The sequence below is a fragment of the Gossypium raimondii genome, chromosome 1 (assembly GCF_025698545.1).
Source record: "Gossypium raimondii isolate GPD5lz chromosome 1, ASM2569854v1, whole genome shotgun sequence".
In the NCBI taxonomy this organism is placed as follows: Eukaryota; Viridiplantae; Streptophyta; class Magnoliopsida; order Malvales; family Malvaceae; genus Gossypium; species Gossypium raimondii.
The window spans coordinates 47,789,029-47,808,876 of NC_068565.1; the positions used below are offsets into that span (position 1 = coordinate 47,789,029).

General features: G+C 34.5%; 1 protein-coding gene and 1 long non-coding RNA gene across 4 annotated transcripts; both read left to right on the forward strand.

Moving 5' to 3' along the window:
- Positions 1-1,581: 1,581 nt before the first annotated feature.
- Positions 1,582-2,497, forward strand: LOC105786193 (uncharacterized). Its single transcript, XR_001131334.2, has 2 exons — positions 1,582-1,743; positions 2,099-2,497. It is a non-coding gene; the product is annotated as an uncharacterized LOC105786193 (long non-coding RNA).
- Positions 2,498-4,163: 1,666 nt separating this feature from the next.
- On the forward strand, positions 4,164-14,542 carry LOC105786194 (alpha-L-arabinofuranosidase 1). 3 transcript variants are annotated; one of them, XM_012612531.2, is made up of 18 exons: positions 4,164-4,404; positions 5,028-5,246; positions 5,559-5,613; positions 6,471-6,682; positions 6,925-7,046; positions 7,160-7,313; positions 8,032-8,101; positions 10,305-10,450; positions 10,561-10,606; positions 10,734-10,786; positions 11,304-11,448; positions 11,904-12,022; positions 12,162-12,233; positions 12,307-12,410; positions 12,791-12,847; positions 12,932-13,130; positions 13,817-13,963; positions 14,163-14,542. In XM_012612531.2, exons 2-18 carry the CDS (start codon positions 5,070-5,072, stop codon positions 14,307-14,309), a joined length of 2,025 nt encoding a protein of 674 aa, XP_012467985.1. In that variant the 5' UTR covers positions 4,164-4,404; positions 5,028-5,069; the 3' UTR covers positions 14,310-14,542. The 3 variants fall into 3 exon arrangements, with proteins under 3 accessions (XP_012467985.1, XP_012467984.1, XP_012467983.1); XM_012612530.2 differs by having other exon boundaries at positions 5,067-5,246; XM_012612529.2 differs by lacking the exon at positions 4,164-4,404 and adding an exon at positions 4,438-4,597 and having other exon boundaries at positions 5,067-5,246.
- Positions 14,543-19,848: the final 5,306 nt, after the last annotated feature.

Below are 19,848 nucleotides of genomic sequence, written 5' to 3' on the forward strand. Positions count from 1 at the left end.
AATTGGTACCATGTTGATTAATTAGTGTCTTAATGTCGAAAGTTGAAAACTTGAAAAGAATTTAAAATACGACCCTTCCTTTTTATTAATGTTAAATTTATAAACGATGCTTGGATAAATCGAGGTGGATGCTAAAGACCTTCTTGTCTCAGAGTAATAAAATGTCACATCCAGTACGTTAGGACACAACATTTTAAATCTTCGAGAACAAGCTTATCTTTTAATTTTCAAAACTCGTGCATTTAAATTTCAAAAGGATATTCGATTATTTGGATCAAAGGAGAAAAATCAAAACCCAGTGAGTTAGGGCACGATCATTCGAATTTCCCAAATACGGAATATCGCCTTTATTATTTTTTAGGAAAATCCTCATCTTGGGAAAACAACATGTCATATCCAATGCGTTAGGACACAACATATCAAGTTCCTGAGATAAGCTTTAATATTGAAATTTCTACATTTAAATTGAAAAAGGGATATTCGGTTATTTAAATTCAACGAGGAGAATTGAAGCTCAGTAAGTTAGGGCACAATCCTCTCGTGAATATTGGATACCGAGTATTTGAAAACTTATGGATAAATCGATTCCGATATTTAAGCCAAATACAACCCTTTAAATGAAATAAAATGTAAATGAATGATAAATTAGACCACGAGGTGATAATTTGCAAGCTAAAACGTATACTAACGAACGACAAACAATCAATAAGTACAAGTGAGCAAGACAAAACACATGAATACCATGATTTCATATACATATTATACAAATATTAACAACGATATTGAAAAATGAATTGAGAGTTTTATTTGTATGAAGAACAGTTAAAAAGCACAACAAAATGTAAAGGAAAATTTTATAAATAAAATGAAATACGTTAAAATATGTACGAATTAAAAAATATATAGTATAACTTTTAAGTAATAATATATAATAATTTTAGAATGATAATGCACAATAACTCTTTTTTTTTTTAAATGAATACATAATACATGATGAACCTAAAAAAATAATGCATGATAGGTTTAAAATAATAATATGTAGTAAATTTAAAATATAGTACATAATAATATTATACGATAAATCTTATGTATAATAACTTTAAAGTAATATGAAGTATAAATATTTAAAATAATATTAGATTTAAAGTTAACTATATTTAAATAATAATGGGATAATGAATATTTAAAAAATATATATAAAACAACTTAATAAGGGCCAAATTTGAATTTAAAGCAGAATTAAAGGTAACGAACGGAAATGAATCAAAATGCGGGGCTGAAACGAGATACGCGAATAACAGGGGGATCAAAGGGAAATATTCCCGTCCCTCAAAACGCTGAGTTTTAGTACGGATCAGATTGAAACAAATTTAAAAAGTGCGATTAAATCTGGAAATAAAGTGAATCACAGAGAAGACAAATTGAAAAATATTTGAGAATCAGAGGGACCAGAAGGGTAAATATCCCCTCCACTAGAAATACGAGGATCCTACGCGTGCTGGTCGGGTCATGCGGGTTGTTGATATTGAATAACTTAAACGGCACCGTTTTAAACCATTGAAACAGAGTCTAAACGGCACCGTTTCAATAAGAAACAATGATTCTAACAAATCCCTAAGCCTCAGTAGACACTCCCCCTTTTAAAAAAACATATAGCCCTAAAGTTCTCCTTTGCGCCACTCTTCTGCTTTCGGACTCACCAAGGCTCTGATTACGATGGAGTTCGGCGGCTCCGACGACAAGGTACGCTCCCCTCCCTCTCTTTATTTTATCTTATGCATAAAACATAATCGAAGAACACCCCAAAAGAAATCGAAAATCGCTTCTGCCTTATTTGTTTTTTTATTTTATTTTCGAATGTATATCAGAAGAAAATAATAGATCAAGAAAAAAAATATAAGAACAGAAAGGAAAAAAATGAAAAAAGCTTTTAGAATCACCTCTGTTTTTGTATTTTATTTTTTCAATCTTTTTTCATACAAAAATCCCCCTCCCCTTTTTACAATATTTTCTCAGGCCATTTATAGTTTATTTACACGCTGTTTTTGTTTGCTTTTGCTTTACTTCCGTGTTTGTCTCCTTTTTGCCTTGTTTACAGGTTTTGACAAGGTCAACGAGCGTTGGAGGGATAACCCTGGCCATTTTGGTGCAAGGCCACTGATATCTGTCATGCTTCGGGCAACGAGTGAGCTGCAAAGGCACGAAGAAGCAGTGCGGCGCACATGGTGCCCTAGGGTTTTTTTTTTTTCTGAAACAGCTTAAGCTTTGGGCCATTTTGGGCTGCAATGTTTTTTCTGATTTGGGTTATATTGGGCCTGTTTGTAATTTGGACTTTATGAATATTTTTGTTATTTTGGGTTTTATTTATTTGTGCTTGGGCCTGGGCAAAATGAGCTATTACAATTTTCACTAGGAATCTTGTGCACATGCTTTATTTTAACTTATGTACATGTCATGATCTATTGTTAAAAGATCAAAATCATACCCTTTTCCAATATTTGAGATGTGATGAGTTGAAATTATATCTTCACTCTAAAGCTTTAATTCGAGTCTCTATCACCTATGTATTGAAAAATAACGTGTTAAGCTTATAAAAGTTTAGTAAGTACATTAAGAATTAAACTTACCATTACCTTAATTAAATTTAACATGTCAATACTTTAAATATAACCCAATGAATTTAATTAAAAGATCATTAAATGATCATTTTCACTTACAATTTTACTATATTTCACTTACTCTTAATCAATATTAATTTTCACTTAACACTTTTGTTTTGGCTCATAGTAGACTTAACTGAACAACCAGGATATGCAGAAAGAACACTAAAATGATTATTTGGTTTTATACTTGAGTTGGTTGTCAATTGGTTTGATTTAATAATTTTATTTTTGTGAAGATTGGATGAAAACATGTATGAAATGATTTGGAATTATTTGAATTAGAAATCAAATGTGCATTTTGGTAAAAACAAAGGCAATGTTGCGAAGAGAAGTATTTGACGTCACAATGTCATTTGACAGTGAGTGACATTGCGACATGGGGCGCATGTCGTCGCAACGTGACTCATTGAGATGACGTCGCCGCGGCGAGGAAGCTTTAAAGTCGCGAGGTCAGCTTGAGACTTTTAAAAACTTTACGTTTTGGTCCTAATTCTTACTCGCGGTAGCAAAAAGCTTTGATAAGCTTGTCTGAGACCCAAAAATGATTGTGTGTCATATTGTGAACACATTTCATATTGAATTACATGTTTAAATGGTCGGAAATTGTATGATTGATGTAGTTACTCTAGCAACGATTCTAGCATTCGGTGACTTGAATCCGGTGATCGAGTCGAGTAAGGGCTGTTACAAAATCATTTAGAAAAATTGGAATGAAAATATTTTGAGGATGTAAACAACCACCATTACAGGCTCTTGCCTAGATTCATACAATGGTGGCAAAGATATGGAATGCCTTTTGAACTCACTTTAGAGGTAGTGAGGGAAGATCTATCTGTTAAGAAGAAATTATGGAGATCCAAGTTCATCATGAATTTGCCACCAATTGAAATACAAGGATGCATAGTGTTGTTGCTATTGCACAAGTTACTAAGGAGAACCAGTTCATATTCTGGAGAACAGTGAAAGGAGCATCAAAATTATACTGTAGAATTCTCTTTCTCGAATTTGTTTTGATTAGGCTTAGGAATGTGCAGGTGAGAGGCAATATTTCCGAGGATGCCTCACGAAAGAAAGGGACATAAGGTCACTCCTTTCAGAAGTTCATATAGCGAGCGTGCACAATAGCAATACGACACAATCACGATTGAACAAGATGACAACCATGGAATCTCATTATAGAGTATCTTATAGTTGGCCAGAGAGTTTGTTCACCACCAAAAAAAAAAAAAAACATATATCAATGCCATAACAAATTAAAAATCCATGTATCAAATAAAGCGAAAAGTACTTGGGAAAGGGGGTTAAGATTTCTTTTTGCTCTTTACTGTTTTTGGTATAGTTACACTTTAAAGAGAATTAAACATGATATAGTTAACCGAACCTAATTATTGTGTTAAGCATGATAATAATAATTAATTGCCGGTCTTGGAAATGGATAAGTTCGAGGAGAGGGACCACAAGAAATTGTTAAAGTAAGCAAAGGGGTAGATAGAGCGGAAACTCGAAGTGGACTTTTTCCTTTATTGAGTGAGTTGCTTCTAAGTCGCAAAATCGTCATCTTCTACTATTGTAGGATTGCTAGAAGAGGCGGACATTACAAAGGCTGGAACTTACAAAGTGTAAAGTACATTTTTTTGCTGTCGTGAAAGCAAGGCAACCCGCATACCGAACCGTGGAAGCAAAACACTTGTCCTGTCTTTTCCGCTAACACTTTACTGTCCTCGCGTCAGCTCCGTTGGAGGTAGATCTTTTCCTTCCTCAACACTCTTACTCTCTACTCTATCACTGATTCTGAAATCGCATTGGATCATTTGTTTTGATTTCTTCACTATAAAATGCTGATTGCTTCATCCCATCACTCCCAATACTTTCATCTTATCTGGGTTTCACTTCTTTTTCTTTTTCGTTCTCAATCTGTCTGTGCAGTTTCTAAGGTTTGCCCAATGATGGGTTTTCGATAGTGGCATAATAACAGACTGTTTTTATGCTCTTCTTTTTGTTTTTGTTTCCCTGTTCATTGCTTTGACCTAAGAGTTTAATTGAATCAAGTGCAGTTTTTGTTTTGCTTTGACCATATCTCTTTTCGACGGTCAATCGTGGTACCTGCAAGCAAGTATAGTGTCTGATATTAGTGAATCTTTGCCTCGGATTTGAATCGAATAGCTGTCAATCAATAATAGGAATTAGCTACTTTTTTCATGATTGCTGAGCTGATATTTTTATTTTACTTGTTTTCGTTTAACTTCCAATTATCGTCAAATGATTTAATATTCCCCTTTATACCTATTTATGTTCTTTTTCTGTTTACACCAAAATCCTCTATACAAACAAGTGTTTGAGTCACGCATTGTATTTTTATATCAGTGCTCTGAATGCTGTTTCCTCATGCTGGATGTGGTGTAGGCAATGGGTTATTGCAAGGCTCCTTGTGTGTTTTTACTATGCCTCTTCATCAGTTTCTGCCTTCCCCGTCAATTGTTGGCTGATGAGGTTGACAAAAACCTGACAGCTCAGCTGTTTATAGATGCTTCCGAACAGTCAAGCCGTCCAATACCTCAAACACTGTTTGGAATATTCTTTGAGGTTAGTTCAATTAATATTTGACTAAAATTACAGACGGTTACATAAATCACTTGATTGCTCTAGAATGTTTTCTTCTTAAAAGGAAAAGGCCTTCAACATATCAATCCATGACATACTAAGATGTCATCTAATGATTACATAGTTTTACTTACCAAAAAGATGCCATTAATGAGAAAACTAACAATTTGAATTACTTTCAGTTTACAGCTTTCTGCATTTCTGCAGTGCTTGATTACTTACCTCATTTAGCGATGTTGTAACATTTTCATTTATTGCCGAGCAAATGATCCTTTTGAATTCCTTGCCCTACAGGAGATCAACCATGCTGGTGCTGGTGGGCTGTGGGCAGAGCTTGTAAGCAACAGAGGTTTGTTTGAGAACCTTATAATCATAAGAAGTAGAGAGAAATAATATAAGAGGATATTCTTTCTTTCTGTGTTTAAATTACATAATTGGTGGAAACCCTACTATTGAAGAGAAGTATGAGGTTCAGAATCTTTAGATTGCAAAATTTTCAAGGATATATTTGGTTTTTTTTTCTTGTCTAAAGTACTTGTTCTGACTAATAAATTTAGGGTCCAAATGTGTGCCCTTTGGGAGGGGATTAGACATTGGAGGGTGTGTAGGAGATGGTGAGCAAATAAAAAATTTTAATCACTTGATGGGTCATACTCCATTTTCATGGAAGAGATATTTACCTTTTGGGTGGATTTTGTCTAGAAATTATTTACTTTTCCCCATTTAGGCTGTTTGATTTTTCTATTGCGTTCTCTTTAATCTCTCTTACGCAATGAAGTTCTCCCGTCTTGTTATTGATGTGACTTCTCTGAACTTGTTGGTTTGATTGGCTTTTAAGGTACCTGATCTGTTCAGTCATTTGGGAGAACTCAATTCATAACTAGATGCCTAGTGCAATTCCTATTAGGCTGAAGTTTCAATATGATATGCACGTTTGTCTTTTTGTTTACGTTCTTGCTCAAGTTCTTGTTTTTTTGGTATTCTGCTCAAGTTGTTTGTTTTTTTCTCCCTCAAGTTTGATGGCCATGAGCTAGCTCGCTTCAACAGATTTGGTTGACTACAAATGATCGAGTCACAGAAAAGAACTTCTGGGATAGGCCCTTGTAGTCCCACTCTAAAAATATAAATTATCAGTAAACCATCTGCAGTTGCTAATGCTTAGACTTATCATAATGATATCTTTCTCCTGTTTTTTTCTTCCTCCAGGATTTGAAGCTGGGGGTGCTAATATTCCTTCAAACATTGACCCATGGTCCATAATTGGGGACGAGTCATCTATAATTGTGTCAACAGACCGGTCGTCATGTTTTGAACGTAATAAGGTGGCTCTCAAAATGGAGGTGCTCTGTAATACTGATGGCACTCATATCTGTCCATCTGGAGGAGTTGGTATATATAACCCAGGGTTCTGGGGCATGGTGAGGATAAACTGGCATTATATCAAATATATTATGTAGTGTGCGTGTTTCCCCTCTCTCTCTATCCCTCTTGCTGAAGAAACTTTTCTCTGCCAAATGCTTTCTTAGTCCATACTCTATTTTTCCCTAGTTGTTTAGACAACAAGATTGCAAAATCTCAAGCAGCTTATCTGCAAATTTTAGTCTTTTACATTGTCTGCTGTTCTACAATTTATATAGTTTCTACCTTGTTTCTCATGCAGAATATTGAGCAAGGGAAGAGCTACAAGATCGTATTTTATGTTCGTTCAACAGGAGCAATTGACATTTCTGTATCTTTTACGAGCTCAGATGGCTTGCAGACGCTATCCTCCACCAACATAAAGTAAGAACCTAATTAATATTCTCATACTCTGAAAGATATTGTCCACTTAATGATTCCTTCATACAAGAATTATCGTTTGAGATGCCGTGGAGTTCATCTTCTTGTCCTCGCAGAGCTTCTGCTTCTGATGTTTCAAACTGGACAAAGATGGAGGTTCTGTTGGAAGCCAAGGAAACAAATCACAATTCAAGGCTGCAACTAACAACATCGAAAAATGGTGTGGTATGGTTTGATCAAGTTTCAGCTATGCCTTTGGACACTTACAAGGTTTGTGTTTCTTTCTTAATCATGACATACTGAAAAGTGACTAATTTATGTTTTTGATTGGTTAAACTGCCAACATTCCTTGATTATATAGAAACTCATTATTATGAGATTTAGAGTATGACAATTGCTTTGCATGTTTAAATTGGCTGTCCTGTCAGGCATATGTTTGTATATGTCTTCTAAAATGATGATGAGGATTTCTAAATTAAAATATGTAGTTGATGGCTTCAAAACTCTATAAATATAATTGAAGAAGCATGTACATTTAATGAAAATCCATGTCTAAAATAATTTTGATGAGCAAGCAACTTGTACATACCAATCAAAGCCTAATATGATCAGAATGGTTCTTCAAAGTTTTAGATGCCATTTCTCAACTTGTCATACATTTGAGTAAATAAGTGGCACTTCTCATGTGTAGGAACTGTTCATCTGCATGTTAACAACACCAAAAGCACCTTTTGGATTTTTTTTCCAGAAAAAATATAGTCATTACCGAACAATTTTTTAGTTTCAAAAATAGAAACAGAAGTGGGAAACTACTCTAACTTGATGGAATACTAGCTTCTCTATTTTCTTTGATTACAGCGAGTGATTTGCAAAAACATTAGTTTATATTTTTGCGGGTTTGCTATTGCATGAACTTGTTTCACAATTTCAAACTGCAATACATATATTATATAATCTAATTTTTTGTGTTGTAATGATTTTGCAACAGGGGCATGGTTTCCGAAATGAGCTTGCTGAAATGCTTGCAGATATCAAACCTCGCTTTATTAGATTTCCAGGTGTGTGCTATGTTATGCACCTTGACAGCTTAGGTCAAATTGTTTTGTATATAGTCACTATGCTGAGGTTTTTTTTTTTTTTTTTTTTGGGGGCGCGTTGTTTTATTTTTCAATCTGGTGATGATTTCTAAACTTCAGTGTCTTGGTTATCTAATTTTGTTATACTAAGACTGCTCCATCTGTGATAATTTTCTTTTGGTTAGACCTTCCTTAATAGCCGCTACCTCCTAGAGGTGGCAATTGGGCGGGTGGGTTCAGGTTAGTTCCATTTTGGGTTTGAGTAATTTTTCAAACCATTTTTGGTCAAAGTTATTGAATTTTAAAAGGCAAATTCAGTTGGATTAGGCAAGTCATTGAAGTTGAGTTAGAATTTATCAACCTTAATTAAGCCGGCGTTTTTGTTTTCAATTGGTAGCAGTCCTTCAACACTTTTTTTCCTTTTTTAATATCAGAAGATAAGTTCTTTTAAAATATCATTAGATCATATCAAAGAACAAAAAGCAGTAACTTGAAAGCCATTTACTAATTTAGAGTTATACTACGTTGGATATTGACAGATTTCTCCTAAAAATCATTAATTATTTATTGATTTTTAATATTCATCTTTGATGCATTGGTTTATATGATTTTGTTTACTAATCTTGCTAAAAGTTTGTTAAATTTATTAGTTGTAACCAAATTAATGTTTGAAAGGGAAATGGAATTATAGCTAATGTAAATTTGGATAAGGCTGGGGTTAGGTGGGTTCAAGTTGATTTCTTTTCTAAAGCAGGTTGGCTCAAGGTAAGGTTTGGGTGTTTCTTTTCGAGTTCATTTAGCTTTGCTAGCTCTATATCCATCTCATTATTTTTCCCCTCTATGCCTTCTAGCTACAAGGACTTTGGATAGGTTGAGAAGGGTATGTCTTTGAGATGGCAGACCATGTTCTTAGCAATTTATGCACTGAGCTTGATGGTTTAAGTGCAATATCCATAGAGTAGTTTACTGTCCATGAAGTGTCAGACAGCTCTACCAGGGTAAAGTGATAATACATGTAACATAGAGTGCTTTATTTATTTGAGCCAAGTTAGCAAGTAATAGTTTTTTCATATTGATTTGGTGATTTTGTTTGGTTTTTCCGCTTTGGTGGAGGTAACAAATGCACATTCTAGTACCTCTCTAGGGCAAACACCTATCAGTTTGTGAGGTCTGTGACACCTATCGTTTTGATTGTTAGTAAAGAGAAGGAATAATGGTGTGGTAGTGTTCGATTTATTTAATAAAATTTCCTTTGACTACATTGATGATCGATGGATGTATGAGGGTTGGGCAAATGTCGATTACTATTGAGGAAGGTATCTTTTGCCAAGTTTATTCCAATTCTGAGCTTGATGACAATCTCTTTTTCCAGGAGGAAAGTATTGTTGTGGATGCTTAGTAGTTGTTACGTAGGACTCTCAGATGAAGTTGTTTTAGGACTCTTAAAATAGAATGTGTTTGGTAGGACTTCATTTAGTTTGATATACTTCCTTTAATTATTGTAATCTATTTAAAGGGACAATGAATAAAACAAATGCAAGTTGAATTTTGTCAAAACCCTAAAAGGATATCTAGGTTTGTCTCTAAGGAGTCCTAAAGGTTCCAGGCTCCCTAACTTGAGTGATTTTCTGTCCATTGCTTGGAACTCAATACCAAACTCACGGATGTAACAGTATATAACGAACCATATTTGTGGATGCTTAGAATCATGGAAATTTTAGAATGATTGAGTTCAACCACTAGCCTAATTCCCTAATGCATTATCTGTCTTGTTACTTTTATCTGTACTTGCTATTTTTTTACTTTTTCTGCACTGTTTGCTTAAATGTTTCACTTGGTCTTGATGTAAAATTTTATTAGATGGCTGTTTAGAATCTCAGAATGCCTGTTTAAAATCTCAGAAACCTTTGCTGAGATTCAACCTCTGATCTATTTCAGTATGGAACTCTCTCAATAACATATTATACGGTATCTCTTGTACCAGGTTACCGTACAAAATTTGTTTTTGTATGTTAGTAGATCATTGAATTATACTCTGCTGATTGTTTGTCTTGTAAGTTTTATCTGACACTTGCTGTCCTGGTTTTGTTTTTAAGCACTAGCGTCATATATACACACATATATACATATATATCATGAGTTATAAACATAAAAATGATGTATTTTCTTAATTGTACTGCATTAGGTGGCTGTTTTGTGGAAGGTGAATGGTTAAGAAATGCTTTTCGCTGGAAAGCAAGTGTTGGACCTTGGGAAGAAAGACCAGGGCACTTTGGTGATGTTTGGATGTACTGGACTGATGATGGACTTGGTTACTTTGAGTTTCTTCAAGTGGGTATCTTATTCATTTGTAGGGTTTTATAGATTTCTCCTGAACATGGAGTACGTCAATTTATGCTGTTTAACTCTTGGCATTCTAAATTAGTACTATCTTCTTGCAGTTAGCAGAGGATCTTGGTGCATTGCCAATATGGGTTTTCAACAATGGTACTGTGCATGTACACCATTCTGTTCATGATTTAATTTTTATTTTTTTAGAGTTATAACTAATATACTAGTGGCTAATGCTTCCGGTCACTTTACCTTTTGCCTTGGGCTTTATCAAAATTTACAGGAATTAGTCATAATGATCAAGTTGATACATCCAGTGTTCTGCCTTTTGTGCAAGTATGTCTATGCAATTCTTCCTTTTGCCAATGATATTGGTTAATGGCTGTTGTCTGATAATATGACTGAAGTTGGTTTAATCCCACATGGATTTAGTGTTTGTTTAAGATAACCTGAATCTATTTTGTTTCTAAAACTTGATATCTAGAGATACCTTAGCTTAAGCTTAACTGGAAAAGGGTGAGGATCTGTACTTGATTTGCTGGAAATTTAAGGTATCTAAATCTAATTGGTGGGAAGAGGTAGCTGGGTTGGGATTTTAGAGTTTACAAATAGCTCAAAAAATTTCTTTTTCTTTTTTTTCTCTTCTTTTCCTAGAAACTAAATTTTATATGCTTCATATACATTTAAAAAAAAAATTAATTATGTATTTTGAGAACTTTCCAATGAGAGCTTTAATTAGATTATAAGAAAAAAATAAATTTTGATCTTATTATATGTGAATACTTTGGTTTTTTACTGAGTCATTCTTTATGTTTTGTTTTTTATGATATTCTTTATAATGTGCTGATTGCAGGAGGCCCTTGATGGCATTGAGTTTGCTAGAGGTGATGCTAGTTCTACATGGGGTTCTGTTAGAGCTGCAATGGGACACCCTGAACCTTTCGATTTGAAATATGTTGCTATTGGGAATGAGGATTGTGGGAAGAAGAATTATCGAGGTCAGCAAAATCATGCTTGCACATGCATATGCATGTGAATTTGGTAGTGGCATGGCAGTTATAAATGGGAATCTTTTATAGCTTCTGTAACATTTTAATGCATTTCGTTAATATCCTTTTTGTCAAAAGTTATTTAGTTATTGAAGGCAAATTCTCTTTGTATTGTCCATAAGAAGGTGGATGTAGAGTCCAGCCCTTGAGTTTTTTTGTTGCGAAATTTTGGAAAAAGAGTCCTCGAGTTTTTTGGTTGCAAAATTTTGGAAAAAGAGCTTTTCTGGGAGATGTGGAAAAGTTTTATCCTTCGCTCAAGTATTGCTGGTCATATCACTCTACCACTGTTTTTATTTGATTAGTTACCGGAGTATTATTAGTGAATTGTTATTTCATTTAGAAATATCAGAGTATGGAGACACTTTTTTTTGCTTAATTTTCTTTTCCTATTTTGGATTGAACAGGAAATTACCTCAAGTTCTATGATGCTATAAAGCGGACCTACCCAGATATCAAAATCATTACAAACTGTGATGGATCTTCTCTCCCGCTTGACCACCCAACTGATCTTTATGATTTTCATGTAAAGTTCTTGAAAGCTAGCCTAATGACACTAGAATGGCTTTTTTAGTTTATCTCCTTGTTTCTTTTGTTTTCTCATTTTCATTTTCTGTTAAGAATATGGATGGCAGGATGAATTTTTTTACTTGATATCTTAATAGGTTTATACATCTGCCAACAACTTGTTTTCTATGTCCCATAAATTTGATCGTACAACACGACAGGGTCCAAAGGTATGTGAAGGTGGTTATGAGTGATATTTGGATTTGTTTGTTTTCTTATTTTTTTTTCTTCAACACATTCCAGGCCTTTGTTAGTGAATATGCTGTGACTGGGAAAGATGCTGGCACTGGAAGTCTTTTAGCAGCACTTGCTGAGGCTGCATTCCTTATTGGTCTGGAAAAGAACAGGTTTTTTTTTTTTTTTTTTGTTAATCTTTCTCTTGAACATATTGTATTTGGTCTCTTTCATTTAATTCTTTATAATAGGCTTACCCTAGTATCTTCATGAAAAGCCCTATTGGCTGGCTCATTATTAATTGTTTTTAAGTGTTTGTTTTACTGATCTTGGGAAGTTTTAAAACATTTGACTCTTCACCGAGGACTCTTTAAATTTGTTCATTGAAATGGGAAATTGGCAAAAAATTGCTGTGCTGTTATTTTGATGGTTTTTGTATAACTATTAGAAGTGATTCTGACTCACAATTGTTTATATACCTAAACTATGCTTAAATATCATTATATAATCCTCCTCAGTGTAAGCTACTGAATCTATGTTTGTTATACTGCAGCGATGTTGTGCATATGGCTAGCTATGCACCACTTTTTGTGAATTCCAATGACAGACGGTATTTTTCTCACTGTTTTTTTAAAATGTAATCTCTCTCTTAAATATGTTGTAAATCTGATTTTGATAAAAAATTGTTATTAAGGTGGAACCCAGATGCAATCGTCTTCAACTCCTTTCAGGTGTATGGAACTCCTAGCTACTGGGTGCAACGTTTTTTCACAGAATCAAGTGGAGCAACTCTTCTTAATGCAACACTGCAAAAAGATTCATCTAATTCCCTTGTTGCATCTGCAATTACTTGGAAAAATTCAGAGGATGGTCAAACCTACATAAGGATAAAGGTCTGTAACATGGAGATCTTGACTTATTTCTCCAACTGTTTTCCCATGGCTACTTTTTGTTCATTTTTCCTTTTGCCTAACTAGAAGTCCATGTGCTTCAAGAACTCATTAGTTATCTAGGGCCTGTGATGCTTATCAATCAACCCACAGCATAGGTATCGATATAGATACATTTAAACATATTTAAAAAAGGATTATTGCTTGATTTCCCTGAATGTGCAGGACCTAGAAGAACCTTGTTGGTTATATATACATATGGCCTCTTGGTAAATAGGCATGCATTAAATGACTGCATTGTTTGCATGTATTTTCACATACATGTGTTTGCATATATATTGACATTATGTTTCTTATGGCTATTTGGCTTTCAGATGGAATTGATAATAATGATTTAACAGATGATTTCTCATTATCAAAAGATGGAAGTAAAGTTGGTAGCTTAAATTTTGAACTTGGCTACATCAAAATATCCTTAAAGAACACAAAAAGCTACTTCTCTAGTTAAAAAAGAATGCAAGTTAGGCATTCTTGGATCAAACCTAACATAAATTAAAATCCTTAAATCTAAAAAGTCTCTGCCACTTGCTTAATTCTACCATCATCTTATTAATTGAAAAGATATTGATTGCCTTTTATCTTTTGGCATATATTCCTCTTACATTCAAATATATATATGATGAATCCAGGTTGTAAACTTTGGGAGCAATTCAGTCAACCTCCAAATTTCTGTTGATGGATTGGATCCAAATTCTGTAAAGCTGTCTGGATCAACAAAGACCACTCTCACGTCTGCTAATCTGATGGATGAGAATTCCTTCAAGGAGCCAAAGAAGGTTAAACAGCCATTTTTATTCTCTACTTTTCATCTTCTGTTTTTGCAAAAAAGTCCTTGAAGTCTTTGCATATGTTCATGTTAATGCAACCCTACTGCTTGGTTTGCATATGTTCTGGTCCTCATTCTCACCTTTGTTGATACTTAAAATTTAGATCATAAAAACATTAAGACTAAATTTTCATGGTTGATACATGCAGGTCGCTCCTAATCAAACACTGCTGGAAGATGCGCAAGAGATGAGTGCGCTACTGCGACCACATTCTTTCACTTCATTTGATTTGTTAAAAGAGTCTGTGAGTCTTAGAATTACAGAGGATGATTCTTCTCTCGTATCTTCCATCTGAAATAAATTAATGGGAAGTAGTAATATGCAAAACGTAAAAGATGCGTGGGTCTATATATATTAAAATAATGATAGTTCACCAGCGATCTGGTGGATATCAAGTCTTTGCATTCAATCAGCTATGTATATAAAGTCTCCTCTGCCATTTGGTTTTCATTTTAGGGTTCATCAAATATAACATAACATTTCGTAATCTCACATCCCTGAATAAAATTATGTGTTTGGGTTTTATCATTTTGATCACCTTTATAATCTCATATTTCCAATTACATTGCTAAACATCAAAACCTTAAGAGCCAGTGAACAATGTAGACAAACACGAGCAATGGGTAAACCACAACCATGACCATCAAGAATTTTACCTAATCCCGTGTATGAAGAGGAAAAACTGAAACAGCCGAGGCATTGTTGATCAAGTGATGTGTAGCACCGGAATCTGGGCACCAAGATGCGTCAGCTCCAACAGCAGCAACGTTTACTAATGGTGAATTCCTAGTATGCCCTTGTATTATTGAAGGTGACTCAACAGTTGGCAGGTGGGCCTCCTTGGCCAGCTGAATAACTACCTTGACCAACTGAACTTGTTGCTACATTTGCATCAAGTAATACCCCACTTACACCCTGCAAATTATGGGGCTGTCTACTTGATGTAATCATACTTGATGTAATCATGGGATACCCTGAAATAAAAGGAGATTGCGATTTTTCCAGATAACCACACACTGAGACCAAAGAAACATTGTCAATCAACATCTCCCAAGTGAATCTGATGATGGTTTTGTAGGTTTGTCACTAGCCACTCTAGAAGATCTCCTAAGAAGAATAGGGACAACTTATCAGCAGGGACAACGAGCTCCCAAATGTCTCTAGTTGCAGGGCAATCTTTTAAAACATGAGTCACATCTCCAACTCATAATGATAGAATCCACAAACTATCCAGACTAATACGTCTCCTCATTCTTCACGTTAGTTCGCATACGTTGTTGAAGGGCAAGCCAAAAGAAGAATTTAACCCTTTGAGGCCTCAAAAATTTCCACGGAAGTTGCCAAACTATCTCTTTTGGGTTCCATAACCTACCTCAGATTCTTCCATAGGCACTTTTGAGCATAAAGGACCCTGTTGTTGAGCCACTCCGTATGACTGTCTGAACCGACTACTAGATGTTGAAGGGCAAGCCAAAAGAAGAATTTAACCCTTTGAGGCCTCGAAAATTTCCACGAAAGTTGCCAAACTATCACTTTTGGGTTCCATGACCTACCTCGGATTCTTCCATAGGCACTTTTGAGCATAAAGGAACCTGTTGTTGAGCCACTCCATATGACAGTCTGAACCGACTACTGGATGCGGCGGGAGGATTCCCACAATCCTCCGAATGATCTCGTCTGGGAGTTAGAGTTGGAAAAAATCAAAATTCCAATAACCTTCCTCAGTAACCATTTCTCTAAGTGGGCAATCCATCATCAAGTTAAAAAAAGAAGGCATACGATTACAAAGAAGGCCAACAGTAGGAATCTAAGAATCTTTGCAACAATTAATACTTCTACCATCTCCCACCGACCAAATTAAATTTTCTCAAATGAATGGTCATAAATTTGATAGAGTTTTCCAAAGAAAAGAACCACTACTTTGAATCAAGGTTTCCGGTAAACCATTTTGGATCCTATATTTTGTTTTAAGAACACGAACCTAAAGGGCTTTTGGGTCTGAAAAATATTAAACCCAATTTTCATCATGAAGGTCATATTATGATCTCGTATCCGCCTTAATCCTAAACCACCATTGGGTCGTGGTTGACAAATAACCTCCCAGCAAACTAATGTCATTTTTTACCACTAGTAGAAGATCCCCTGATAAACTGCCTTATCAAACATTCAATTTCATCACAAATACCCTTAGGAATCATCATAGGCTACATAAAAAAAAACTTAGGATTGTTAAAAGAACCAATTGAGCAAGTGTGACTCTTCCCACTAGTGAAAACTAAAGTGCATCCCAACTTTTCAACTTACTTCGAATTTTGTGTACCACAAACCTCAAGGTGCTACTGGTAACTCGCTCATGAAAAAGTGGCATGCCCAAGTAGGATCCCAGATTATTCACTCTATGAAAGCCCAAGAAATTACTAATCCTCCACGTTAGATTCTCATCAACCTCTTTTGAGAAAAAGATGTTGGTCTTTTGCGAATTTATCCAATGTCCAGAAAACTTACAAAACCTATCCAATATGCCTTTCAGAATTCGGGTTTGTTGAACATTGGTGTGACCAAAGAGCATGAGATCATCTGTAAAAAATAAGTGAAAAAGAGGTGGACCTGAATGGGTCAATTAATCGGATCCCAAAGATTGCAATCAATGTGAGCATGAATGTTGTGACCAAGCCACTCCATACATAAGACAAATAAGCACGGAGATAAAGGACAGTCTTGATGAACACCTCTAGTCAGTTTAAATGTTTGTATAGGAACGTCATTCCATAAAATCTACAAAGTAGAGTTCGTAATAGTAGACACTGTCGAAACCATTTTTGAAAAATAAAAAATTTTAAGGTTGTCGACTTTAAAAAATGAAAATTGGGAGTCGCCACCAATCTTTTATTAAGGTGTGATTAGGTCACCTAAAAACGACTTTGGTCTACGAATTTTAGAAGAACGGGTCCGGAGTCGATTCACGCATGAGGAAGGATTAGCACCTCATTACGCCCAAAAATTGGTACCTAGTTAATTAATTAATGTCTTAAGGTCGAAAATTTTAAAAATATAATCTTTAAAACTTAAAACGTTGCATATTAAGACCCTTTTCAATTTAGAGAAGCAAAAATGCCACACCCAATACGTTAGGGCACAACATTCTAATTTCCCCCAAAATGAATTAGGTCAGAATACTTATACAATAAAACTTTAAAAGAACATCCACTCATCCAAGATTTAAGAAATCACACCCAATACGTTAGGGCACGATCCCTTTAGAATCCCGAACTCAGAATATTTCCTTTACTTTAAAAGAACATCCACTTATCCAAGATTTAAGAAATCACACCCAATACGGGCACAATTCCTTTAGAATCTCAAACTCGGAATATTTCCTTCATGATTTTTTAAAAAAATCTTCATTTCGAGAAATCAATGCGTCACATCCAATACGTTAGGACACAACGTGTTGAATTCCCAATAATGAGTTTTTATTTTAATTAAAAGAATATCCATTTTGAAAAAGTTTGATTTTAAAAATCGAGTAAAAAATGTAATGTTATGCTACATTAAATATATAATGCAATAATAAATACTATGATAGCATAGAAATAATACAAATATATGAACAAATAAGTAAAATAATGGCCCGCAAAATATCAAATAAATAGACAAGATAATAAAAATATATGTAAACATAAATTAATAGACAAATAACTGAAATAAATAAAAAATATACATACATCCATGAAAATATATAAGTTTAAAATAATTAAGATAATATCAAAATTAATAAAACATGTGTCTAAAATATACTGAAAAATATTAGTTTTTTTAAGGTGTAAATACATGCAAAAGAAACATATTTATATATATACATATAATAATAATAATTTCATAAAAAAATTAGAAATACTGATTTTAAGAAAAATATGAGAAAGGACTAAATTGGGCGGAAGTAAAAAACAGGTAAATCGCAAATAAATAAAAGTAAAGGATTAATTTGAACGCGAATTACATAGAGGGGCTGGAAGGGAAATTTTCCCTTCTCCTCTAAAACGACGCCGTTCAACTTAGACCCAATTGAAATAAAAATAAATAAAAGGGTAAATTAAGAAAAATAAAAATAAAAAAAACTTAATTACAAAAACATTAAAAGGCGGAGGGGCTAAATAAAATAAATAAATAAAATTCGTAGTGGTATCACCTTCTCCCCCTTTTTAAAATCGTAAATAAGTAAAAAAAATAATCAAAAGAAAAAAATAGTAAGCCACCTTTAAAAAACTGCCAATCGTTCTCTTTTTTATTCCTCTTCCTCCTTTTTTCTCTCCTTTCCTTTACAATGAAGGGAGAGGCCTCTATTTATAGTTGAGCCTCCCCAAATCCAACAGTACAGATCAATTACATCAACGGCTGAGATTAAAGGGTATCTCTAAGATTACAAAATCATATCTTCTAAGATTGCATATCATATCAAAGATTGCATATCATATCTACGATTGCATATCATATCTACGATTGCATATCATATCTACGATTGCATATCATATATAAGATAGCATATCCTCAAAAATTATGTTTTCATATGTGAGCCCGGGCTAAAATTAGGTATTACAGACACAATTACATTAATGAGAAAATCATGCTCTTTGGTGACTCATCGAACCCGATCATATGTCTTTTCCAAATCTATTTTAACGGCCAGCAATCTTTTATTCTTTTGTCGACTCTTCATAGAATGAACAACCTACTGCGTAATGATGATGTTATCAGTGATGTTTCTACCAGCTATGAAGCCTACCTGTTCCTAAGCTATTATTTTCGGGAAGACCACTTTGAATCGATTAGCGATGATTTTCATAACCAGATTATAAAGAACTGAACACAAACTGATTGATCAGAATTGGGAAAAATTTTGGGACTTTTAACCTTGGGAATAACAACAATTAAGGTGTTATTTAAATTCAATTCAATAGGACTCCCAACAAATATCCCCTTAACCCATTCACACACAAAGCCCCCTATTTGATCCCATTGATTTTGGAAAACAGAGGCATGAAAACCATCACTATTTGGCGCTTTCAGGGGACAATATCGAACATTGCCCTCTTAATTTCCTCGTCCATAATCAGTTTTCTCAAAAACTAGATATCAAATTCATCAAGCTTAGGGAAAGCACTTGGGGGAAGGCCTCTCATCGGACTTGGTTGCTCACCATAAAGTTTTTGAGAAAACGTAACTGCCTCATGTTTGAGCTCCTCTTCCTCATACATCCAATCCCCTTTATCATTTTCCAAAGCATTGATCTTATTAACCTTCCTTTTTTGCAAGATGCGCCTATAAAAAAACTTGGTATTACAATCTCCCAAGTTCAACCAATCACACCTCGCCTTCTGTTCCCAAAAAAGCTCTTCATGATACAAGACGCTTTCCAACTCTTCACGTACCTCCATTTTTAATTGCAAAAGATGATCAAAGTGTACTATATTCAATTCAAAACTTTAGTTTAGGAGAAAGAAGTAGAGACCTGTGATCAGACTTGAGTCTCAAAAGGTGGGTTATCAAGCTGTTAGGAAAAGCAGAAAACCAAGCTTTATTACACATTGCCTTATCCAACATTTCTACAATTCCTCCTCTTGTCCAAGTGAACTCTGGACCCATCAAACCTAAGTAATGAAGATTAGCTAAATCCATAAAATCATCAAATAATGAACATCTCCTTCCAATGCCCCGCCCACCCTTTTTTTCATCAGTTGAGAGAATAGCATTAAATCTCCAATTGTTAACCAAGGGATCCTCTCACTTTGTATGGTCAAACTCAGCACTTTCCAAAGAAATCTTCGGTTTTGTTT